Source organism: Pelobates fuscus, chromosome 3 (assembly GCF_036172605.1).
Source record: "Pelobates fuscus isolate aPelFus1 chromosome 3, aPelFus1.pri, whole genome shotgun sequence".
NCBI classification, from domain to species: Eukaryota; Metazoa; Chordata; class Amphibia; order Anura; family Pelobatidae; genus Pelobates; species Pelobates fuscus.
Window position 1 is genome coordinate 224498096 of NC_086319.1, and position 27476 is coordinate 224525571.

The 27476-nt window shown below is 41.5% G+C and overlaps 1 protein-coding gene across 1 annotated transcript in view; it reads left to right on the plus strand.

Annotated features, from left to right (window-relative positions):
• The window catches only part of CCDC146 (coiled-coil domain containing 146), a 135667-nt gene that overhangs the window by 79435 nt on the left and 28756 nt on the right, over nucleotides 1–27476 (plus strand). The window contains exons 7-13 of the mRNA XM_063448149.1: nucleotides 7813–7886; nucleotides 13057–13284; nucleotides 13539–13725; nucleotides 16209–16304; nucleotides 21432–21602; nucleotides 22775–22863; nucleotides 22946–23110. Coding sequence (XP_063304219.1) covers nucleotides 7813–7886; nucleotides 13057–13284; nucleotides 13539–13725; nucleotides 16209–16304; nucleotides 21432–21602; nucleotides 22775–22863; nucleotides 22946–23110 — 1010 coding nt within the window. The remainder of the gene's footprint in view (nucleotides 1–7812; nucleotides 7887–13056; nucleotides 13285–13538; nucleotides 13726–16208; nucleotides 16305–21431; nucleotides 21603–22774; nucleotides 22864–22945; nucleotides 23111–27476) is intronic.

Sequence of the window (27476 nt, forward strand, 5' to 3'; positions counted from 1 at the left end):
GCGGCGGGTGGGGGCCTTAATGATAATGGGGGGGAACCTACTGTCCTCCCCCCCTGGCCCCCACCCCTGAGCGGCAGGTGGGGGCCCTAAATGAAAATCCCCCCTCCCCAATCAAGGTGACTAGGGGTCCCAAGCCCCTAGTCACCCCCGCCGCCCCATCCAAATCAAACTATCCCCTACCTACCCCCCTCACCCTAAAAATAGTGAGGAGGGAATAAAATAACTAACCTGTAAAAAAAAAAAAAAAAAATTAAACGTCCATTTGACGTCTTCTTTTTTCTAAAATCTTCATTTCTCAGCCCCCAAAAGGCCAAATAAAAAGCCATCATACCCGTCGAACTTAAAATAAAATAAAAAAACCCAAGCGCAAAAAAATAATCCATCTTCACCCTTTGAGGGCTCCGCGCAGACTGAGCTACGCAGGGCGGGGAAGGCTTATAAAGCCTTGCCCCGCCTTGCAATTAGGCTAAGAACACTCTGATTGGTGGGTTTAAGTCAATCAGAGTGCTCTTTGTCATTTTACACAGCGTGGGAAAGTTCCAAAGAACTTTCCCACGCTGTGTAAAATGACACAGAGCACTGTGATTGGATGGATTTCAAGCCATCCAATCACAGTGCTCTGTGTCATTTTCCACAGCGTGGGAAAATTCCAAAGAACTTTCCCACGCTGTGTAAAATGGGGGGGGGGCCAGGTGGGGAGGACAGTAGGTCCCCCCCCTTATTGTTTTTTTAGGGTCCCCACCCACCGCTCAGGGGTGGGGGCCGGGGGGGAGGACGGTAGGTTACCCCCCCCACCATTCTTATATAGGGCACCCACCCACCACTCAGGGGTGGGGGCCGGGGGGAGGACGGTAGGTTCCCCCCCCCACCATTCTTATATAGGGCACCCACCCACCACTCAGGGGTGGGGGCCGGGGGGGAGGACAGTAGGTCCCCCCCTCTCTTTATTTAGGGCCCCCACCCACCGCTCAGGGGTGGGGTCGGGGGGAGGACAGTAGGTCCCCCCACCCTCTTTATTTAGGGCCCCCACCCACCGTTTAGGGGTGGGGGCCAGGGGGGGAGGACAGTAGGTCCCCCCCTCTCTTTATTTAGGGCCCCCACCCACCGCTCAGGGGTGGGGACGGGGGGAGGACAGTAGGTCCCCCCACCCTCTTTATTTAGGGCCCCCACCCACCGTTTAGGGGTGGGGGCCAGGGGGGGAGGACAGTAGGTCCCCCCCCTTATTGATTTTTTTAGGGCCCCCACCCACCGCTCAAGGGTGGGGCCCGGGGGGAGGACGGTAGTCCCCCCCCCCCCCCTACCATTCTTATCTAGGGCCCCCACCCACCGCTCAGGGGTAGGGGCCGGGGGGAAGGACAGTAGGTCCCCCCACCTTCTTTATTTAGGGCCCCCACCCACCGTTTAGGGGTGGGGGCCAGGGGGGGAGGACAGTAGGTCCCCCCCCTTATTGTTTTTTTAGGGCCCCCACCCACCGCTCAGGGGTGGGGGCCGGGGGGAGGACGGTAGGAACCCCCCCACCATTCTTATCTAGGGCCCCCACCCTCCGCTCAGGGGTGGGGGTCGGGGGGAGAGGACAGTAGGTCCCCCCCCCTTAGTGTTTTTTTTAGGGCCCCCACCCACCACTATGGGGTGGGGGCCAGGGGGGGAGGACAGTAGGTCCCTCCCCCTTATTGTTATTTAGGGTGCCCCCACCAGCCGCGCAAGGGGGCAGGGGGAGGTTATTAGGTTGTTGGTTTTTTTTGGGTTTGTTTTTTTTACAGTGATCAGCAACAGGCTGCTCACTGCTTACTAGACATGCCCCTACTCGCAGTATAGAGAGTAGGGGGCATATTATTTACTAATACTAAGTAATCTTTACTTAGTATTAGTAAATGTGTCTGAAAGACCAATTTAGGTCTTTCAGCCTTTTAGTAGATAGCTCCCTAATACCGTGGGAATTAGGGAGTTATCTACTAAGCGGCTGCAAGATGCAGCCGTGGCAACGAATTGGATCGGAGTTTCATTCATTAGAATGAAATTGTGATCCGAACAAAATGCCGAATTGCGTTCTAAAAGAAACAAACATACTGTTCTCATTCAGTTAGAACGCAATTCGGCAGTTTAGTCTAAAATGACAGGAAGCATCGTGGGAACAGGGAGGAAAGGTAAGAATTATGGGAAAATTGCTCTGACCAGCGGAAATGAAGCACACTTTGCTCCTCCGCTGGTCAGAGCTGGTCAAGCGGAGGAATCCTCCATAAGGCAAAGAGTCCCTATTTTGTCTTATGATTTTAAAGAAAACTATAGCAGACAGGAAGAAACGGAGAACAGATCCTGAGAGAGGGGGAGAAGAGGAAGAGATTGAGGAAAGGTAAGTTCGGCATGACAGTGCTGCTTTAAAGTTCACTTAAAGGGCCAGTAATAAACGAAAAAGTCTTACATGTCAGTTTTAAAACCTGACATTTAGGCTGTGATATAATTATCATCTACACTCATCAGTCACAACATTAAAACCACTGACAGGTCAAGTGAATAACATTGATTATATCGTTACAATGGCACCTGTCAAGAGTTGGAATATAAGAAGCAGCAAGTGAACAGTCAGTTCATGATTTGCATTAGTTGGATTGGGGGTAAAATGGGAAGTGAAAAAATCTTAGTGACTTTGACAAGGGCCAAATAGTGATGGATAGACAAATGGGTCAAAGCATCTCCCGGTATGCAGTGGTTAGCACCTACCAAAAGTGGTGCAGTGCAAGGAAGAACAACTGGGCAACTGACAAAATCTAAATTCCCCAGGTCTTAATCCAGTTGAGTCTCCGTGTAATGTGCTGGAACAACAAATCCCATCCACGGAGGCCCCATCTCATTACTTGCACAACTTAAAGGATCTTCTGCTAATGTCTTGGTGCCAGCAGGATACATTCAGTGGTCTTGTGGAGTCCATGCATCAGAGCTGTTTTGGCAGCACTAGGAGACCTACATGATATATGGCAGGTGGTTTTCATGTTGTGGCTGATTAGTGTTTGTATACAGGATATGTACTATAGCATAACCCTAAAAACCGAACAGTGCTATCACCAAGAGTGTACCTCACTCACTCAGCATAAATAACAAGAGAAAACTAATTAGCTAATACAACTCAAAAAAGTAATATGAGCTAAAAAAAAAGTGGGATAGCACATACAATATAGAGGATACAACCTGTATAACAGGACGTGATCTCTGAAAGATCTAAAAAATAAATAATATATAGTGAAGTATGTATGAAAGACAGTATCTACATCCTGGAGGTAGAGAACTTACAAGAAATATTGATGATCTGCGCTTATCTCCCCTTAAGGGTGTCTGTATGAAGAAATAACATTCTCCTTGGATATGGAATCCTCAAATGGATAAAAAGAAATATACATAGAGTAGTACTGTTAAAAAGTTATACATTTATTACACTGATTGCACTTACATTCAGGTCGCAATCAGCAGGCATATCTCCACTATATAAAAAAAAAAAGTAAGTATTTGACGAAACGCGTTGGATTGAGTACTTGGACTGACTTTCATTTCCAGTTTATTTTACGATTTATTTACTTTTTGATTGTGTATATATATAAATTTTTTTATATATTAGTATTATTTCTGTTGCGACCAGCTACAATTCCATCTTCAGCATAGACGAATTTACCATCCTGTTCCACTTGTTAGTGGAGATATGCCTGCTGATTGCGACCTGAATGTAAGTGCAATCAGTGTAATAAATGTACAACTTTTTAACAGTACTATTCTATGTATATTTATTTTTATCCATTTGAGGATCCCATATCCAAGGAGAATGTTATTTCTTCATACAGACACCCTTAAGGGGAGATAAGCGCAGATCATCAATATTTCTTGTAAGTTCTCTACCTCCAGGATGTAGATACTGTCTTTCATACATACTTCACTATATATTATTTATTTTTTAGATCTTTCAGAGATCACGTCCTGTTATACAGGTTGTATCCTCTATATTGTATGTGCTATCCCACTTTTTTAGCTCATATTACTTTTTTGAGTTGTATTAGCTAATTTGTTTTCTCTTGATTAGTGTTTGTATTGCAAACTTATTCTGTACCGTTTTACAATTGTATAGAGGGGATATATAACAGCAAGTGATTGACAGACAAAATAAAGTTGGCACCAGAGGGGAAGAATACCCTATTAAACAATCTTATAATCTACGTATAGAGTCTATAGTTTTCATTACTTGTTCACCATCAGCCTTTCTTTCTTGGTAGCACACTATTTATCTCAAATCAAGATTCAAATATTCCCATAGTCTCTGGAAGGTATCCAACTTCTGTAATAGGTTTTAGCTTTTTTTCCCCTTCCCTACAGTTACTTGCCTTCTAGACAGTCTTTACAGTAAAGTAGTATTTAGCAGGTCTCTAGGCACTCTCTCACAGAGACCTTTACTTCTTCATTAATATAACAATTAATATTTTCTTTCACTCTTTCCTCTTAAATGAGGTCACTATTCTAGGACCAAGTGGTCTTTTCTGGCTTCTTTATGTAAACCGTGATGGTAATCCGTAGAATATGCTACGTAGTTAAATGACTTAGCTAGACTCACTCTTATTTATCATATTTTATCACTGCCAGTATAACATTCTTGAATACATTTCTATAATATAGACCATGTATTATGGGAAAATGCCATCACTGGGTTCTGGGGACTTGGTAATGAACTCCAAGACCACTGGTAAATGGGTTTGTCAATGTCTCCAGAAGATGAATATAACCTTATTTCCCCCTAATGCACATTTTATAGTGATCTATCTTTTATAGTACATGATATCTTTAGGTCGGGGTAAGTTTTAGTGTAAGTGTTTAGGTAGTTAGTGTAATGGTTAATCTATAGTGTAGTGGTTAATGTAGTATAGGGGTTAATGTATATTGCATTGTAAGGGTTAATATATAGTGATAGTTTAGAATAGAGGGCTAATGTTTAGTGTAGTTTGTTAGGGTACAGAAGGGGATAAGGAGGTGACTTTACTGTAAGGATAGCACTAGCGTATACATGTCCCAGGGCTGCCTGAGATTAGTGGGAGATAATGTCCCAAGTAACAGCTTTATTACCTGGCATCAGTAAAATAGCAGCAGTTGCCACTTTGTAATTTAACTCTCACTAATCATGGACAGCTTGTGATGTGAGTGTCCCAGTAACGTGCAAGACTAGGGCCCCCCAAACTACTATTCATTGGGGGTCATGGCGGAATTGCACAGATGACGTTATCTCCAGGGCAGTATGGATACAGAAGAAAAACAAGATCAGATAGACTTGTAATATGTGGTATAAGAATGACATTAACGTTGAGACATAACAGAAGGACACAGTGTGGGATATTTATATAGAGCAATTCTAGGGCAAAGTTCTAAAAGTGGGGCAATCAGCAGGAACATTCCTTTGGTTTCCATGGTAATAGTTCCCCTTTTAGAACTTTACGCCAGAATTGCTCTTTAAACATAACCCCCATAGAGCACCAAATAGTTAGATCCCATCAAACTAAGCTGTATGTTTTCCTTGCTATCCTCTCAAGCTTGTGTTATCTCTGAATAAAACTTATTGAAATTCTGGAGAACACAGCAGGGTTTTTATCTGTGGCTTTTCCCCCTCCTGTTCTTCTCACACTGCCAAATATAAACAGATTATCTCTCTACTGTGAAAGACGGAATTATTGTTAAACAACTTATTTAGCAAATTCATTATTTAAATGGAATTGTTTATAATTGTAATTTTTCAGCTTATTCTAAATCTATTTTAAATTTACGTTCTCACGGTCACAGTATGTTTGATTTTTCTAGGTGCCACTGAACTCATAATTATATTGTTTATGGTAATCTTTATTTCCCCACTTACTATGCTTTACCATGATTTACTGGGGTCTATACAATAACTTTATTCCCATGGCATAAATGGTTGCATCCGCTAATACATCTATTTGTGTCGTCGTATATAAATCAAATCAACAGAGTAGATACAAAAAGTGGGATGAGGCAGTAAATAACTGGACAGAGATAGTAGGGGTTAACCCATAGAACAAAATAGCAAACAAGGAACTGGACTGTCCAGTGACCACAAAGTATGATAAAAATTTACTTTTAATAAATTCAAAATATAAAAAGAGCTGGAGAGATACCTAGCTCTGGACGAACACCACATAAAAGAAATCAGGGAGGGAAAGGAAAAGATATAAGTGACAATACAATTAGTAGTGTCCCTACTTTACTGATAAATGTCACCTTCCCTAGGTGCAAACAAGCCCAATATTACTAAACTGTAAGATGATACAGAATCACAGTGTGTCTGTAGCAATAGGTCATCTAAACAGAGTATCAAAGTTGATAAAGGGAAAGAAAAAGAAAAAAAAAATCCGTACAAAGTATCAAATATAATGATACAGAGACAGACTAGGTCTGACTATAACTCGTATAGAAAAACTGGCTAACAAATAGCTACGTTGTATTTTGTCAGACCTCAGCAGTAAGCCTAAAGCCATAGTAGTAGAGACAGAATAAGTATAGAGTGGTAGCCCAGGACGGTTTAAATATAAGTCATAGAAACAGCAATAAGTAGATATATATATCTAGCCCTGTCAGAGCTGAACTCGTGGTATAAATATATGTAGTATAAACAGCTAAAAAATAATTATATATATTTGGCCCGTCAGGGCAATTTGCTGGACTCGCCTGCACTGACTCGTGATAGTGTAGCTGGCTTAGATAAAAATCCCTGCTACAGCTAAAGAATCGTCAGACAGTTGCAAGTGGCTAAGCTAGAACGTCCCAGAAATACAAGTCAAAGAAATACTGAGCTTGCTAGATTATTGCATCTAACTGTGTAAGAACGCTAATCTTTAGCTTCAATTGCCGAATTCCGGACCTGAGGGAAGCCTAAGACTAAAGAGCCAAAATCGTTTCTAAAGAGACATCTAGTACTCAGATATATACGTCTAGCTAAGTAATTTAGCACAGCTTAGCAAAAAGGAGCTACACGAAAGAAAGCCCCTCAATCAACAGTGTTTAGAATTCCTTTTGTTAACACTTTACTGTGTTTCTAGGAGTGTTTTGCTTTGCAATGTGTTCATTACTTGTTTTGCACTACAAGTTGTTTTTTTAAAGACTTTAATATCTTTACTATATTAATTAAAGGAACACTATAGTGTCAGGAACACAAACATGTTTTCCTGACCCTATAGTGTTAAAATCACTATATAGCCACTCTTGCCTCTCTAAATATAGTAAGATCTTACCTTTTATTCCAGTCTGCTGGTGCTCACTCTCCCCCTGATCTGCCTCCATGGCTGACATCATAAGAAGTGATTATCTGAGCCAATCAAAATGCTTTTCCATAGGATTGACAAGGAGGTGGGGCAGGGGGTGGAGCCAGATACCACCTTAACCAATCAGCATCTCCTCATAGAGATGCATTGAATGAATGCATCTCTATGAGGAAAGTTCAGTATCTCCATGCTGAGGGTGGAGACACTGAATGCCAGTGCAGCACAGCCTCAGGAAGCACCTCTAGTAGCCATCTGAGGAGTAGCCACTGGAGGTGTCCCTAGGCTGTAATGTAAACGCTGTCTTTTCTCTCAAAAAGTTGAGTTTACTGCAAAAAGTCTGCAGGGACTGACTATACTCACCAGAACAAATACAATAAGCTGAAGTTGTTCTGGTGACTATAGTCTTCTTTAAGATAAAGAAGTAGTGTTTTTGGTTTTCAGTTATGGTTTTAGAAACTCCCTTTACTGTCCAAATAAGACCTGTCATCTAAATGTGTATTTCATATATTTCCAGGAAGAACTTGTCGAGATCCATCAGATACCTGCACAGCTTGGCAAAGACATGGAGAAAATTAACCGCAAATTGATGTATGTATGTAGCAGAAGCAGAGTATTGTAAAACTGTATAACGTTCTCCTACCTTGGCAATGAAAGTGTTACATGTTGTAACTAGATTTACAAATGTGCAGCCGGTAGATTTTCTAAACGAAAAATGTAATATTTTGCAGATTGTTGCTAGCTTACCCAGATCGGATCTTTGCTGCCTGGGCGTAGTCAATACTAAACCACATAAATGTATATACGTTGATAAGCAGGGGAATTGCATGAGTGAGTCTGTAAAGGATTTATATTTTGGCATGAATAGTGGAATAGTGGAAGACATAACTGTAATAACTAAAAGTATATCCTGCAGAGCCAGAGTTAATATTCTACACATTCAGTTCTATCCAGTTAAGTCTTTCATATTATATTATTTCTCAATGTCTCTCTCTGGTAAACAGATTGCAAAAAAAAAAAATCCGACATCCAGGTTTTGGCAAGCACACCCATAGGGAAATAATATTTACACATTGTTGGATAGCAGCTAAATGTAATGGACAAAAGGTCATCATTCACCTTTGTGAGAATTCAGCATAGTTAATTCTTCTAGACTGTGTCACACCACGCAGTGCTTGGTTTCCTAATTTTTGTTTCGAAATGTAGGTGCTGGTTACATGTTTTGGGCAATGTATGTTTAGCAGGGTGGAGGGAGATACATTTTAAGGATTTCGCTGTCAATCATTTAACAATACTTGAAGTTCTTAATTAGTGCTCAATATTAGTACACCAAATGGTCAAAAGAATGTGGAGAGTTACCCCTTGAACATTACATTCCAATATAATAGCATTAGTAGCTATAGTATTCCTATGAAGTTTGTCACTTCTTTGCATTGTAACATCCATTCTTCTAGTAAGGCATGGTATGGATTTGCCTAACCCCTTAAAGACACATGACATGTGTGACATGTCATGATTCCCTTTTATTCCAGAAGTTTGGTCCTTAAGGGGTTAAACTCAGATAATTAGTGATATCAGGCACTGGTGTCACGCTCGTCATCAGCATTCCAGCTCATATTGGAAGTAATGGATAGGCATGTGGTTAGGGCTTTGAGCAAGCCAATCATCCTATCCCTGTATAGTTCACATTATGGGCATTATCAGGCTGAAACAGGAAAGGGCTTCACTTAAATGGTTTCCACAAAGTGTAAGGATCAGAAGTGTCAACAATATTTAGCATAAAGATGTCCTCGCTGAAAGTACGAGTCCTACTCCAAACCATCTTATTATTACTTGGCACTGTGCAGGGTGAATGTGGGTTTTGTGTGCAGCTGCTTGGCCATGGAAAACTATTAAGCAACACCACAAATGAATAGATCTTGTGCTGATGTTGCTTTCAGAGCCAGTTTGGAACTCCGTAATGAGTGTTCCAAACATGGAGAGATATTTTTTGTATATTTTACAATAATGGGAATCCCTGTTAACAAGGACAACTGAATCAGGACATAAATTTGACAGCGTGACTTGTGAATTCAGTACCCTTTGAGACTTCCATTTGACCAAGCTCTCAGGTCAAGCCATTTCTCTGCTGCCAGTGTTTGCTTGGTTTAATATACTTGTCAGCAGTGGGTGTTGGCTGAAATAGTTTACTCCGTTAATTAGTATGGATTTGCACTCTGTTATAGCAGCAAAACAGAGCCACTCCATTACAATACTTTGGTCAGGATTTCCTGTAAGGCCATGCCAGCAGGCATGAGAGGGACAGCATGATGGGTGGGGAGAACTAATAACTTCCTCATTGGCCCCCCTAGATGACAGACATCAGAGGGTGTACAGAGAGCACTCCCTTTTTACCAAAGCAGGCACCTGTCTAGAACTGTGGAGCTGCACAGCAAGTACCTGCCTTGCAGATTCAAATTAGCATACGTCCTGGGCGAAGGAGATACTACACCGCTACCTTGCAACTCTATACTATTGCTGGTGTAACATCGCCTCATCCATCACAGCATTGCAGAGCTGTAAGGAGCTGTGCAATTAGTGCACAGACTGATCCCAGCAGGAAACCACTGGACACCAAGAAATCAGTTGTGAGTTGGTGTATATGAATGAGTAGGTGGTTGTATATAAATGTGTGTGTATATGAATTTGAATATATGTATATAAATGTGACTGTGTGTGTGTGTATATATATATATATATATATATATATATATATATATATATATATATATATATATATATATATATATATATGTGTGTGTGTGTGTGTTTGTAATTTCCATAACAAAGGGTGTTGGGGGCATTGCAGAGATACAGACAATAAAAAATAATTCATTTTAGGCTAGGGTGGTGTTAATATTAATTGTATTCTCCCTTTTGCCAGGTGCCTGGGGGGAGGGTAGGGAAATGTATAATAGAACTGCCACTATCACCTCCAAGGCACACTACAGCCAGTATCATCCCCAACACACATGACAGCCCTATTTTACCCACAACTATCACACCACAAACTTACACTACAGCTTCTGTACCCCCCTGCATGCATCTGTATTTTATTTTAAGCATTAGGCTTTCCTATGACACATATCTAAAGCTTATAAATAGTGTAATTAAAAAAATTGTGGATTTTCTAGTTATTGCAATCTTCATTCTGGCTCCTTTTTACCAATATTGAAACTACCAGGACATGTAATGGTTGTGTTTCTTTGTGCAATTATTTTTTTATCATCATTATGGAAAACTGGCTGAACCAAAAATGTTGATTATTCACCAATTCACTGACTTTTAAAAAAATAAATAAATATCGTTGAAGTTCCTTTTTTATTTTCATTTCCTTTTCTTGCTGACATTGTATATCTTCATAAATTCTCTTCTGATGAAGTTCAAAGTTCCTCTTCCGGCTGAGAATGTGTAAATACATTTCCAGTTAAAGCTTATGCAATTTTTTATACTGATCAACCACAACATTAAAACCACCAGCCTAATATTGTGTAGGTCCCTCTTGTGGCTGCCAAAACAGCTCTGATGCATTAAGGCATAGTCTCCACAAAGACATTAGCAGCAGATCCGTATGTCCTGCAAGTTGTTTGGTGAGATTTCCTTGGATGGGATTTTTTTTTCTAGCACATCCCATAGATGCTCAACTGGATTGAGATCTGGGGAATTTGAAAGCTAAAGCAACACCTTGAAGTATTTGTCATGTTCCTCAAACCATTCCATAACAATTTTTCAGTGTGGCAGGGTGCATTATCCTTCTAATAGTTGCCACTGCCACCAGGAAACACCATTGCCATCTACCAATCTCTAGGTAGGTGGTACATATCAACGTAACATCTATATGATGTTTCCCAGCAGAACATTGCCCAGAGTAATACCTTGGTGCATCATGCTGGCATCTCTTCTTTAGGTAAATGACGCACGTGCACCCAACAATCCATCCACCTAATCTCAAATAAATCATTAGACCAGGCAACCTTCTATCATTGCTCCATTTCCAGTTCTAAAGCTCATGTCCCCGTTGAAGGCCTTTTAGTGGTGGAAGGAGTCATTATGGGCACTCTGACCAGTCTGCGGCTATGCCGCAAATGCAATGCACTGTGTGTTCTACCACCTTTCTATCATGGTCAGCGTTACATTTTTCAGCAATTTGAGTTACAGTAGCTCATCAAGCATGTGCATCAATGAGCCTTGAGTGCTCATGAGCCTGATGCCGGTTCACTGGTTGTTCTTTCTTGCACCAACCACTGCATACCAGGAACACCCTGCAAGACTTGCAGTTTTGGAGATGCTCTGACTCAGTCGTCTAGCCATCACTATTTTGCCCTTGTCAAAGTCATTCAGATCTTTTAGCTTGCCCATTTTTCCTGCTTCCAACACATGAAATTCAAGAACTGGGGACACACATGTGTATATAGACGCACTGTATCATTTGGCATCCTATTCACTATCAAACATTTATAGAAAATAGATTTCAAAAAAACAAAAACAATAGTAAAAGTCAACCTAAATAGTCTGAATTTTTCATTTTCTTTTTTAGATCTAGTCACAATGTGTCTTAAAAAAGTCACATAGATACGTGACAGCATTGAGGTGAAAAAGGCAGATGAAAAATTTTTGATTTGGGGGCTCCTGTGGAGTAGTTAAAATAACTGTGCAGGTAGCATAGTCAAGCATTATTTTCATATTTAGATCATTTGGTTCATCAGTTGTAGGATTTGGAGGTCTTGCACACCAGAGCGACTATTTCATTTATTAAAGGACCACTATAGTGCCAGGAAAACATACTTGTTTTTCTGGCACTATAGGGTCTCTAGGTCTCCCCCACCCTTAGGGTCCCCGTCCCGCCAGGCTCTAGGGGGAGGAAGGGGTTTATCCCTTACCTTTTCTTCACCGCCGGGCTCCCTCCGTGGTGGGGACTCTCTGCCTCCTTTCCCCGTCATCGGCTGAATGCGCATGCGCAGTAAGAGCCGCGCGCGCATTCAGCCAGTCCATAGGAAAGCATTCTCAAAGTGATTATGGGACCATTCGGCTGCTGGCTCCATCCCCCAATTCTTGGTTAAACTATTTTATAACACAGACAAAAAAAAAAAAAAAAACAGTTGAGTAAGATACAGTGGAGGGCTGACAATTTGGGCAGGGCCACTAGTACAAATAGGTTTATTGCCTGCTGCCTCACAGCACAATACTAAATCTATTATGTAACTGTATTCTTTTATAATGAAAGTAGTGCACTTTTTGCAGTATTAATTGAAACATGTAAATTACATGTTTCAATTATATTACATGATGTAATATAAAATTTAAGAAAGGAAGTGGAGTATGATGGTACAATATATTAGTTTGATCTCAGGTTGAGCTACTTTTTATAGTTGCTATACGCTAAATGTAGCCAGAGAAAGCAGGAGAATTTCAAAGGTTTCCATGGTGATTGCATCACTTTTAGAACTTTACCTCCGAGTAGCTTCTCATAAATTACCCTGATGGAATTTAAAATGTGAAAAATGCTTACTTTATATTAATTTCCTTTTTTGAAATGACAACGTGAAATAATGTTACAAGAACTCAGAGCATTAGGTATTTGATTTTAGACTCAGAAATATTCCCTTAAGTTTCAGTTGCTATGAGCACTTTATAGTTTTCTTCTCATAATAATCTCTCTCACAGTTCCATATTTGGCGTGTATTCCATTCATGTGCACTGACTGTGGTTTTCTTTATAACAGAGAAACAGGAAAGAAGAAAATCAAACTAGAGGAACAGTGCCAAGACATGGACAACGGTCTAAAACAGATTGAGCAGAAAAACAAAAGGATGTTGGAAGAGAAAGATGAAGTCCTGAAGGAGTTAGAAGGGAAACGGATTTTACTGCAAAATAAAGAGCAAGAGTTTAACCACTTGACAAAATCACTGGAGATGTCCAAGGAAAAAGAGGCCACAGCTTTGGGGGACAGGTGTGGAATCTAGAATCCAAATTTAAGATGCTATATTTTTGTGCTTTCCCCTTTTTATTACAAACATAAATATGTCAAAAAACATGTATATAAATAAAAAAAAAATAATAATAATAAAATATAAAAAAAATATAAAATAAAAAAAAATATATATATATATATACACCCAAACCTCTGAATGCAGAATATCCATGGCCTCTGTTACTTCTCTTGCACATGTAAATATGCATTTGTTTTGTTATCTATATTTGCAGAGCTACATTAGAATTTAATTTGCGCCACATCTTGATAGATAAGCAAACACAGCATGATGCTCTTGCTCGTAAACAGAAAGAGAAGGATCGAGAGCTGAAGACTGCTAAGAAACTGGAGCTACAACTGAAATCCGCAAATGATGCCTTAGCACAAATTCAGTCTTCGTATGATAAAATCAAAGCAGAGGTATGTAGAGGGATATATATTGCCAGGACATTATTCAGCAACTGGATTCAAAGGAAAGTGTTGGTATGGTATGTAGAGGAACATCTATTGCCACGACAACAGTCAGCAACTGGATTCAAGGGATACAGGAAAGAGTTGAACTGAATTTTTACTGTGTAACATGTGTTAAAGGAACACATCATTTGAAAATAGGGGTTCATTCTTTTTTATTTTTTTGCGTTTTGAGTTTTGTCATAGAACTGCTAAAGTTTTAAAATAGGAGTAATATTTTAAATATTTTGGTAGAGCATGGAGGTGAAATCCAGATTCCATTAGATATGAGACTGTGGTAGGTTATACTTTACAATAAGTGCAATGATTGAATCTTGCTAGTAGTAAAACAAAGGATGGTGTTCAGGACTCAGTTTAAGTGTCTCTGTCAAGGGTCCCTGTAGCGGAGAGCTGCTATTACACAGGTTGTCTCCACTTTAGATCCCAGTAAGGCTCAGGAACAAGTATTATAAATCCATACGGCAATAATTCCAGCAGGCAAAACAATCCAACAATATCCCAACATCAATCCCAATGACTGGACGACACACAGCATCAGGAGCAGAACTGGCTTTTAATTCACACAACTTCCTTATAAAGCATTCTCCCATGCAAGGGAGGAGTTTGCAATAATTATTACAGTAGCCAATCATCCACGAGTTGCCACCCACACATCCCCTCCCCTTAGTGTGACACATAATCCAATTATACAGGACACACATTCCCTGAGTTTCTGGATGTACCCCTAAACATAGGGGTACCCCTTTAAATGTTACATCCCCTGGTAACCCTGATCTGGGTGAGACACATATCCAAAATTCACCCATATCTGACCAGGGGTTCAGGAAATTTATGGAAGTACTAAAATGACCGACCGCACTGGTCTTAACAGCCGAAAAGGGTTCCATGTGTTTTGGCCCTGCGGTCGGTCACAGAAAAGGGAATATAACACATGAATGGCTTATGTTAGGAGAGTTGGGAATGTTTCGGGTTATTTCCCTTGTTCGTGGGTTTCAAACTACTAACGTGAGTACGAATTGGTGGCAGTATGGAGGTCTCGAATTGGCGGCAGTAATATACGAATTGGCGGCAGTATGGAGGTCTCAGCGGTGTTTGTCTAACCGAGTGTCCGATTTGGGTTCCAGACACTCGACGACAAAACACCGCTGTTCGTGAGTTTAAAATGGCCGCCGCCCCGTGTTCGTCTCCTGAATGCCGGCCACCCAGAGAACAAAGAACCCACTACACGAACCGCCAATTAACCGTTTGCAACATTGTTGCGAACAGTAATTGGAGGCACACTTACTCCTAGGGTGGTCTGATTGTTCGGTAGTTTCACTCGCATAGTAACTGGAGTGATTTTACCGAACAATCAGACGAATGATACATACACTTCACATATACAGGTACAATTCAACCGAACACATAGACATAAATGCAATTTTTAGGACAGTCCAATGCCATCCGCTACAGTCCCTCTCTTTGATTGCTGGATAACTGGAGTGATTATAGCTGTCTCACCAAAACACTAGCTGAGACTTGAAGGATGAATAAGAACTGATTTTTTTAGTAACAAGGCACATTTTTATACACACAACCCCAACAGGGGTCAGTGTTTGAAACAATGAAAGACTCACCCTTGTGCCTCTGAGTCTGGGAGATTACTGAGAGATAATTAACATAGCAGTTACTGATCCAGTAATCTGGTCGCCATCACAATATATCCCCAAAAACATATAAAAATATAAATAACTCCAGGTTTTATATGCCTGGATACCCCCCCCACACCTCTCATTTTAATACTTTGGTCAAAAACGTGCTCTTGTTGCACACAGAGTTTTGAATCTTTACCAGGTTAAAGTTTTAGCCGGCCATGGCTGGTTTCTGAACTGATGGCGAGTTCCACACAGCTGGCCAGAGGGACCACTAGGAGGCTTTCCCTCAGTAGCATGGTCACCGGACACAGCACTCTTTGGGCTGTGTCTGGTGCAGGGTATGGATACTTTAGGGAGTGTGAGTGCATTCAAACTGAGCTAATTTGTCCCTCAGCTCACCTCAAATGTAGGATCAACTCTCAATGTGTGTTTACTCATTGATAACACAAGAGACTAGAGTTAACAATTTAACACTTTTAAACACTGACCACTAAACCGGAATAAAATTAAATATAAAACATTTCAAATGAACATTGCAAAAAAAAATACTCTGGGTTGATTAATTTCCAAAGTGTTATACTGTTAGCACAGGAGGAGTGCTGTAAATGAATAGAGAAATACATGATTGAGACAGGAGATAGAAATAAGAAATTATCATAATGCATCAAATTAAGTATAACCTATCTCTGTCCGTATTATGTGTTTTTCCTAAAATTAAAATGCACAATATTGTAATTTTAACACAGACCATTTTCAAAAATCTATATTTCTTCTCCACACCTTCCTTATCCACCTTAGATGGACAATTTTCCCAAAGATGATGGATCACTTCAAGAAAAAAGGAAGGAACTGCAAAAGGAAGTTGAATCGGCTAAGAGGCGTTTGGCACAACAGGTTTGAATTACGCACAAATTCTAACACATCAGATATGTAAATCAGATTTCAGATATCCTTTGTGCTTTGATGTAACCTACATGAGTACATTTCTTTAAAGAAATAATAGATACAAAATAATTTACCATGATGTAGAGGCTGACATTTGTTTTGATTGCATGATTTTTTCATTAACTGGAGCTTACATGTTGTCTAAAAAGACATGGTTAGGTTTGCGGTTACCGCCATTTTATTTTGTGGAGGTTAACTGGAAACATAACTCCAAGAACAGAGAATGTTGCAGCAGAGACCATAGAATACCATTTTATTTCTTGCAAAATACTATAATGTGGCAGAAACTATTGCAGATAAAGTGTTTGTTTATTAAAATTTTATGATTTTTAAAAAAAAAAAATCTTTATTTATTTGTGCTTGGTAAAACATGTCAACAGAAACATTTGGAGACAGTTTTGTAGTTTAGTTTCAAGCAGATCAATGCATTAGCATTAACATACACGTTTTCCAATTTTAAGCACATTTTAATTTAATTTAGCATATAGGTTTGGTGACATACCTGGGATTGAGAATGTTGTAGCAGGTCTGAGTGTGTTATATTCCATGGGATACTCCAAGTGTGAGGGTGGTAAATATGTGTAGCAGGCTAGTACAGGTGGTTGGTGTGGTTCTGGATGCCTATGTGTACTCGCTAGTGGAGCTGCTGTAGTTTTCAATAAGGTTAGTGTGGCAAGTATGTAGGGTACTTCGGCTTGCGTTGTACCCTGTGCGGCATCTCCTTTGTCCCCTTTAACCCTGGGGATGACGGGGGGTTGGCAGAGTGGCGTTAAACTATGGTAAGCGCCCATTATCTATCGATCGTGTGTGGCTGACTAGCCCTCTCTTGGGTATATGGGCCCCAACATTGCATATGCATAAGAAGGAAACAGATTAAACCAAAATACTTATCAATGAAAAATTGTTATAGAAAAATTAACATAGAAAAAGTAAGCGTGGGGACACAGAGGCGCCCACACAGTTCAACATGAAACCGGGTTGCAGTGGTACCATTCAAGAGAAAACAAAAAGAAGAAAAAAGGGAAAATCACAGGAGTGTGTGGTCAGGGGGTCACTCCTCCTCCACTAAGGTCTGGGTCCTCATTGTGGTAGACACCGCTTTGCCCTGGGTATTGCCCCTGGTTTCAGTCCTCACGTGGGGTCGGGTGGGTAGCGCCGGTGGTTCATCCGGTTCCCAACTCTCCGGTTGGCTTGCAGTCACGTGGGCGTTTTGTGGGGGTTGTAGTCCCAGTGCCCTCATGAAGGTGGGTGCTCCGGTTGGGGATGTGAGATGGTGTGCGGTTCCGTTGTGATGGACGAGTAGTGCGCCCGTGTTCCCCCACCTGTAATTTATGCCAGCTTTGCGTAGTGCCGTTGTCACAGGTTCAAATGTCTTTCGCCTCAGCAATGTGGCTCTGGTAACATCCTGTAAAAAGGAGAGCTGTGCGCCCTCAAAGGCCAGTGGTGTTTTGCCTGTTATGGCAGTCATTATGTGGATCTTGTCTGATATTGTCACTAAGCGCAGGATAACATCCCTGGGTGTGCTGGGCGGTATGCGTGTGGAGCTTGTCACACTGTAGATCCCGTCCAGAGTTATTTGTTTGGCGACTGCCTGTGGCAGCAATGTTGTGAGTAGCCGCCTTATGAAGTGCGGCAGCTCCTCAGTCGAGACTGTGGATGGGATGCCCCAGAGTTTTTTTTTTTTTTTAATTCTTTATTTTATGCGTGCATATATTATACATTGTGTCTGCATCGCCACAACAGCTGATGCGAACATGTTTGCAGGTAAGTCAACATACATGGCGGCATAAACATTGCACAATTTTTATATTATTGTATTTCGTAGGTGTAACTGAGCTTGTGTATAGGCGTAGATGAGTCTCTATGAGTGGTCCGTGGCGGCTAAGTCTGCGCCTCTGTTTAATGAATGGGTTATAGAGTGTTGCTTTCGCTAGAGTTGGTAGTGCATATAAGGGGTGAGCGTACTAAGCTGCGTGTTGTGCTCTTGCTTGTTGCCATCAGTCGCTCATGGATGTGTCTATGTGTACGCAGCTGAAATGCCTAGTGTGTGACCCGTCTACCTATGGCTAACTGTTGAGTGGCCTCTCTTACATGTTCAGCGTAGACGGGGGGGGGGGGGGAGGGGGGTTATGTCGTTAAGACCTATGCCACTGTCATCGAGGTTAGTAGGTCGAGCAGAGGGTTTTCAGTATATATAAAAACAAAATAATAGGTACATGCAAAGGAACAATAAAACATTAAGTATCAACTGAGGCGTTATATTATCATAACTGTACGGTGGAATAGTCCCAGTAATAGTTGGTCTCCGCTGCCTTTTCTCGGGAGGCCTTCATGTAGCGACTGTGTCGAAGGTTCCTCGTCTGGGGATGCCCCAGAGTTTAATATGTGTCCGGCGTTGTCTATCCTCCATCAACATAATATGACCAGCTAGCACATGCTGCTCTGCCTGGAGACGTTGGATCGAGTCTTTGAGGGTGGACACCGTATCTTATACGTTGGTGATGTCTGCCTCTACCGTTCCCACCCTTTCTGTGACTGTTTGTATATCAGCTTTGACCATAGTGACATCGGCTGCCAATAGTGTTTGTATGTTAATCCAGAGTGCTTTTAGATCCCCTTTAGTTGTGGGGGCTGAGTCATCTTGGGTTTCGGGCAGCTGTGGGTGTTCCGCCAGGGGAGCAGTTGTCATGGTCGGCTCATCCCGGTCTGGCTCGGGTGTGTAGCCAGTGGGGGGTCGATGCGCGGTGCATGTCATTTTAGCTTGTACAGGCCGATGCCACATCTCCCCTTTGTCTCTGTCTTGTGTGCTTGGACCAGCCGTGGGTTTGTGTGAGCGGCGGCCCATGGTAGTGGTGCCTGAGTCCGGGTTAGATGCGTAGTGCTCGAGAAGGCTTGCACGGTAGGCCGCGGATTTATGCCTTTGCCTGAGGTGCTTGGGTGCCTGGAAAAAAGGCATCAATCGATGCAGTATGTGTCCCTGATCAACACTGGGTGCTTGTCGAGGCTCGATGGGGCTTGGTTTGGGAGATATTCAGTGGATTATTCCTGGGTTCCTGGGTTCGAGAGAGCAGTTTTAGATGGCGTCTACACAGGATGGCTGACAGGCTCCGCCCCAAAAATTTTATGATTTTATATAGTGTTTCCTCAATAAAAATGAACACTTGTTCTTGCTTTCCTATCTCTCCTTTCCCCAGTACCCACGATTCTTCTTTTTTTTGTGCAATGGCATTACAATACATTTCGCACAAAAGTGCGTCATAGAGAGTCAACATATGTTGTAGGAAATAAACAATGCTATAAATCTGCACAAATGTTGTAGTATAGATGGCATGCTTAATGACTGTTAAATAGCAGAGTTCCACCCTAGATTGCTCCATAGGTATAATGGAAACATCCAGCACATGTAAGGACAGTATTGCATCAACATTAAGAGATTGCTTTCAAGAAAGGTAAAAGTGAAAGCAAACATCACAAATACAATTAAATAATTGAAAACAAAACTGCAATAAACCAAGCATTTTATTCTCTATTTTGTTGTATTTGGAAAACTCAAATATGTGAATTACAAAAATATACAGAAGGACAAAACATTCAGAATCCTAGTTAGGAATAAAAGTGCATATACTCGACCTTCTGACTGTCAAGTCCTTTACGTCATGAATGGCTTCACCGTATCAACATCTTACAAGGGCCGCTTAGAAAACGGGATGCCTTCTTGGTCTATCTTTATTTTTGTTATGTATACCAGAAGTCTGAAATATGTCTACAAATTTATGAGCATTGGAAAGGGTGTTATTTGTGTGTCCTCTCCAGACAATCCCGTCCAGAAGTTCTTATGCTTCTTCTTGCTCTTTCTGCCAGTGGTAGACTCTTCCATTACAAACTAATATAGAGGAGTAATAATCTAAGACTAGTGACTAGTGGCTATGATGCCTGATGTCTCTGTTATACTGTATTTGCTTACCCGAGTGAATAATAATATAGCCACATAGTAATACAGTAAGATAGATATTTGCTGTCTTGATCATCATCCGTTCAATTAGAATCTGCTATTCCTCGTAACTTACATGGTATCCATAAATTTCTTGCTCAACATCTGGAACAAATATTTCTTCTGGGAAGATCACTTCCCTTTTAAATATATATTTTTTTACGATAATGACATTCTTAGGTACCACTTTAACTTTGGAAATAAACCCGGCTTGTCTTCATCAATGAATTCTGCAGCTCCTTTCATGGATGTTGAGGTCCTTATTTCTTTTTCCAGTTAAAGGAACACTATAGTCACCTAAATGACTTTAGCTAAATAACGCAGTTTTAGTGTATAGATCATTCCCCTGCAATTTCACTGCTCAATTCACTGTCATTTAGGAGTTAAATCACTTTGTTTCTGTTTATGCAGCCCTAGCCACACCTCCCCTGGCTATGATTGACAGAGCCTGCATGAAAAAAAAAAACTGGTTTCACTTTCAATCAGATGTAATTTACCTTAAATAATTGTATCTCAATCTCTAAATTGAACTTTAATCACACACAGGAGGCTCTTGCAGGGTCTAGCAAGCTATTAACATAGCAGGCGATAAGAAAATCTTAATTAAACAGAACTTGCAATAAAGAAAGCCTAAATAGGGCTCTCTTTACTGGAAGTGTTTATGGAAGGCTGTGCAAGTCACATGCAGGGAGGTGTGACTAGGGTTCATAAACAAAGGGATTTAACTCCTAAATGGCAGAGGATTGAGCAGTGAGGCTGCAGGGGCATGTTCTATACACCAAAACTGCTTCATTAAGCTAAAGTTGTTCAGGTGACTATAGTGTCCCTTTAATAACAAAAGAGTAAACATATATTTCCATTGAAATTGAATAGTTTCCTCACATTTTTCTTCTGTTTTCATTTGATGAGTAACTAATGGCTTCAATAGTTTAATAGTTTCAATAGTTTAATCTTCTTTAGCATAAAATGTAACAACAAATCCATTTATATCACAGTGTAGCTGTGAAACACACTTGAAATTAAAAATAAATTGTCTGTGCCTGGGTAAGTGGCTGAAATGTATACATTCTATTTTCTAAATGTAGAATGCCTTGACTGAGGGGGAAGTGCGAAAACTGGAGCACTTCTTTGCTGAAGAAGAGAAACTGGTAAAGGAGCAAACTGAGCGAAGAGAAGAGCTAGTCAACTTAACACGTTTGGTGCAGATCAAAGCTGATGAGAGGGAGCAGAAGTCAAGAGACTTTGTCAAAGCTGAGGTAATGGTTTGCACACATTGCTTAAGCCTAAGCTATTCTTGCTCCTACATGTTTAAAAGTAGGACACTCAGACTTGTAATGATATGGAGGGGTGACACCATTCATGAATTCCTCTCTCCCCGTTGAAGACATTGAACTTATGTCTCTTTAGCTGCTCACTTACACCTCTTATACCTTTTGGAAGTATGGCACAGTCTGAAATACAGGAACTGGTAACTGGCAAGGGAAATACAATATATATACTAAGTTCTGTCTTACCTTTCCATCTCACAGACCTACTTGGTTGCATTTGTATATCCAAATATAAATCCGAAAAGTTCTGCATTTCCTTACATACATTGACTTACATGCCATCAGTGTGTAGTGTGATGTCTTACTGTGTGTTTCAGTGGTACATGGCTTGTGCAGTGATAGTTATTCCACATGATGCCAGTTCATTCAGAGTAAACCGTGCTTCTTTATAAAATGATTCTAAATAATGTATTTTGTTGATGAGGAATGATAACGGTACTCCATACTGGGGTGTACGTCTAGAAAAATCGAATAATAGAATTATGTACAAGTTTATATTTGAACCAAATCCAACAATATAAGTTGAATGAAACTAAACAAATGTATTTTATTTGACATAACAATAAAAAACACTTCACATTTGTTACCATTTGACTTCTGGCATGCCTTCCCCATGAGAACTGGGAGAGATGAATATTGATTAGCCACGTGTCTGAGTAACAGAAGAGAGGTAAGAGAGTGAGAGACCAGAAGTAAGGGGGGGGGGGGAGGGAAAGAAGAAGAGAGGAAAAAGAAAGAGAGGAAAAAAAGGGAAGAGGGGAGTGGTGAGGTGGAGGGGGTAATGATGGCTTTACATGTGGGTTGTAATTGGTGTGGTGTGGTGTTCAGGCATTGTGGTGTTGCGGGTATTTGTGTCTGGAAATATCAGGTTAGTGTATCCCTCTTCTTAGAATATATCCACTGCCTTCAATCAGTCTTCCACATGCACGGCAGTCCCTACTTTGGACCCTGACCTAGTAGCCATGTAGATGAACCAGGGTAGCCATCGCTCAGCATGTCTTTCACTATTGCCATGCAATGCCGCCTGAGTTGCTTCCGCTGCCTGTATATCCTCCACCGGCCCTAGCCATTGGGCTTATAAGTTTTAATTATTATTTCAGAGGAGATATCATCAAGTCTTGCAGGAAATCAAAGGCAGGGATATCCTTATTGGAGAACATAAGAAAAAAAATCAGGATGTTCAAAAAAGGTAAGACAAATTAAAACACTCGGTAAAACAAATTATTTTGTGTATATATTATAAACAAATATATATATTTAATACTTTGCAGGCTGAAGGAATTTGCCAAGATGTATGATGTTATCCGCAATGAGAGGAATAAGTGTGTAAGCCTAATCCAGATTGCAACACAACGAGCAGCAGAACTGAGAGAAAAGCTTAAAATCTATGAGAACGAAATAGAAATCCAGAGAACCAACGTTGCAACCAAAGAGAGGTTAGTGAAAATTAAAAACAACCAGGCCAGATAAAAAAATAAAATAAAATTCACTACGAAATTGAGCAGCTATTTTAGTACCCTCCCTAATGGATGCTAGTTCTGCAAAATACTTCTCTAAAGTGTACCATTAACATGTAGCTTCAGGAACGGTAATGGGTTCAATGAAATTCCCAAGTATTATTTTTTTTAAAGTGTTGCCATCAATATTCCCATCTTGCAAGCAATTCAAATTAGTAAGGCAACTGAGCTAGAAGTATACACCATAAAAGTTATATACATTTCTAGGAAGATGTATGTTTAGATTGTTCTGTACCCGTGCCTTTGGCTGTTTAGTAGACAGCCGCAAAACCAGGATCACCCTTTGTTTAGTTAAAATTCTGAATCTTTACATCACACACATCATGATGCTGATGAATACTGCTTTAGGACATTGCTGGGAGCTGGCTTTGAGTAGGTATACTTGTCCTAAGTGAAACAGTGGCTAAGTTGTCACTCAAATCACTCTCCCTGCTTACATAGTACAAATGAGGCGGAACTACTGCCGGTGAAGCTACACACACTGGGGCTTGGTCAGGCCTTGTGGCCCTTTAGCAATCTTGTTATATTCCAATCTTCAATATGTGATGAACAGCTGTGATAGTAAGCCAGAAAAGCATCCTGTTGTATTGTGTTAATGATACTTTTTAACTGTATTGCTAATGTTTATGCTCCCAACTCCTTCACAACTACTTTTTCACAAAGCTCATGACACTACCGACTCAGGTAGACATAAATCACTGTACTGGGGGGCCTTTAATGCTGTCTTTGACCCAGATAGGGATATATCCTCAACAAGTTCTGCACTCCCACAGACAGTGACCACAGAATTTCACATCATGTCACCTCCTGTAATTTTAATTATTCATGGAGAGCTTTTTTGGGAAACATCCAAAGCAGTCATGAGAGGTCTAATACTCTCTTACACAGCTTCAGCAAAGAAAAAGTGTCTAAGATCCTGTTCTAGTATTGTGAGATCTCCAAATTCTCACATACCAGATATCAAACAAACAAACATATCAAGATGGAAAACACACTTTTAATACTTTCATAGAGAGTTATGCAGAAAATTAGATTTCCAAACACAACACTTCTTTAGGTTGATCTGGGAAACTACCGGTCTGTATGGCCAATCCCAGAAACAAAATCAAACCCATAACCGTGATTACCAAAGAAAAAAAGTTACCTGCACTCTTCCCAAATCCCTATGCATATTTAAACAAATGGAGGTTATTTAGCTTCTCCAATGGCCATGCGAGTTTAGCCCACCTGCCACGTCAATGCAAACCTCTCAGGTGGGTCCTACACTAACCTTTCATCTTGCTTCCTTGAGCTTCTGGCAAAGATATATCTAATGAGACAGAGACGGGTATTTTTAAATATACACCCCTACATGCTTATTAACCCTTACTAAGGAACACGTGGGATGAGTGGCAATATTGTAACATTGCTGTGTGATACAAAAGTGAATACAAATACAAAAGAACGTCAAGGCAAACCATCAGGTGGGTCCTACACTAACCTTTTTTCTAAACTATACTCACTCTAAATATATACACCAAATTGGGACACATTAACCACACGATTAGGAAAGTGGAAACAAAATTTTTCTGATGTCAGACCATAGGATATCTATAGGCACAGTACACTCAGTGGTAACTGTTACCTATGGTCTCCTATAGAGACATATTCTTAAAGACCATTCATTACGGTTACTATTCTCCACATTGCCTCCATCTCATGACAAGAAGAGATCCGGCAACCTATTTTAAATGCACACACAGATGAGGATGTCTATCACTGTCTATGGTAGTGCAATCTAATCAAGTACTTTTGGGAGAGCATAAATCATCATTAAGACACTAGCAACATGCCCTCTTTGCTTCTCAATCCTGGTGTTTTTACTACTGGGACCCCTTGCAAGTAACTCCATACCTCACAAAAGGTTTCTGACCATCGTAGCAGCAGTGAGGAGCAAAGCTATACTCCAGGTTTGGAACCAGCTGGGTGCACCATCTTTGCATCTGTTCTTAACAAAACTTAGCTTTTAGTTCACAATGGATTGACTGAAAATTTTAATCGACAAATAAATCCTTGTCAAAAATGTTTCCCAAATGTGGAAATGTTATATATTCCCACTTTGGGCAATTCCTTTCAGTCCAGGATCAAAGCGACCCTGTAATACATGGCGTGATTCTCAGCAAAGGTGGGTTGTGTCCCTTTGCAAAATTTATCTTAAGAAACAAGTTATACATACCTACTTACATGCTTTGATGGAACGTTATGCGCACGGGGCACTCTGTGGTGCCAGTGAATTGTTATAGTTACTAGAATACTAGTTTTGGGGCTTACTGGCCCAATTGCTTTTTAATGTGATTGGACAAATTCTGGCTTATTCTACCCTACTTCAGGTCGGCAGAACATTCCTCAGTACAATAATATACCTATCGTACAAGAGATCACAGTCTCTCCAAACACTACCATCAGAGGCTGCTTTAGACTTTATGAGGCCTAACGCAAAACTTAAAGATGAGGCCCCAGTAACAGTGAAAAAATAATAGGGTTGCATTTTGTGTGTATAAGGAGCAGTCGTTGTATTGAAAGGCGAGATACAGAGAGTTAGTCTCTGCATTAATTGTTCAGAAGCTTGCAGTGTCGTGGCTTCCTGTGCCCCTGCATTGTGAGCTCCCTGACTGTAGTTGTAGCATAATTTGCATACAAAATTAATTTGCAATAAATACATTTAATTTGCAAGTATGCCAATCGTTTATACACAGTTGTGGGGTATGGTTGCATAGCCTGCCAGTCGTATATACATAAGTACTGGTGTGAAGGGGTTACTCAAAACAAAAATAAAAAGCTTTTAAAAAATAATTTACCAAATAATAAAGTGTGTATGATGTATGTCTTCAGCTTGTGACTGTGACAGGGTGAGTAAAGGGGTACCAGTGGCAGGGAGAGTGTGACAGGACAAAGTAGGTAAATGGGACAGGGTGGGGGGAGTTGTGAGCGAGAATGAGGGAGGGCGAGTATGACATGGTTTGATGAGGAAGTGTGACAGGGCGAGTGGAGGTAAGTGTGTCAGGGCAATAGTGGCATGGTAGGAGGGACGAGTGTGACAGGATTGAATTGTGAGGGACAGTGGGTGACCCTGTGTGGGACGGGGGTGACCCTGTGTGGGACGGAAGTGTTAGTGTGAGGGAGGTAGGTGTAAGAGTGTGGGAGGGGGTAATACTGTAGGGGAGTAGGGTGATGGTGTGTAAGGGGTTAATAATTTGAGGGAGGGGGCAGATGGTGTATTAGAGGGTGTGATGAAGGGGAATAATACTGTGGGGTGGGATACTGGGAGAAAGGGGGATAATACTGTGAGGGGGGAATACAGTGATGGAGGGGGTAATAGGGAGGGAGAGAGTAATACTTTAAAGGGGGGATACTGAGAGAAAGGGGTGATGGTGTGAGGGAGGGTGGATAATACTTTGAGGGGGGAATTCTGCAGGGGGGATACTAGGAGGGAGTGGGTGATTGGTGTGAGCAGAGGCGGCTCTAGACTTTATGAGGCCTTAGGCGAAACTCAAACATGAGGCCCCACTAACAAAAAAGTGTCAGTGTATGTGCCTGAGAGTGTCTGACAGAGTATCCTTGTGTGTGAATGTATGTTTTTGTCTGAGACCCTATGTGTATGGGGTAGCTGCTTGAAGTGTGTTGTGTGTATGGGGGGGTGATGGTGAGAAGGAGAGGCGGGTGAGGGTGACAGGGAGGTGATGGTGTGGGGGGTGATGTGAGAGGGGTGATGGTAATGTGAGAAGGGGGGGTAATGTGAGAAGGGGGGGTAATGTGAGAAGGGGGGGTAATGTGAGAAGGAGGGGGAGTTGATGGTGAGGGGGGGTAGATGGTGAGGGGGGGTAGATGGTGAGGGGGGGTAGATGGTGAGGGGGGGTAGATGGTGAGGGGGGGTAGATGGTGAGGGGGGGTAGATGGTGAGGGGGGGTAGATGCTGAGGGGGGTAGATGCTGAGGGTGGTGGGGGTGGTGAGGCTGAGGGTGGTGGGGGATGGTGAGGCAGAGGGTGGTGGGGGATGGTGAGGCAGAGGGTGGTGGGGTGGTGAGGCAGAGGGTGGTGGGGTGGTGAGGCTGAGGGTGGTGGGGGTGGTGGTGAGGCTGAGGGTGGTGGGGGTGGTGGTGAGGATGAGGGTGGTGGGGGTGGTGGTGAGGATGAGGGTGGTGAGGCTGAGGGTGGTGGGGGTGATGCTGGGGGTGGTGGTGAGGCTGAGGGTGGTGGGGGTGATGCTGGGGGTGGTGGTGAGGCTGAGGGTGGTGGGGGTGATGCT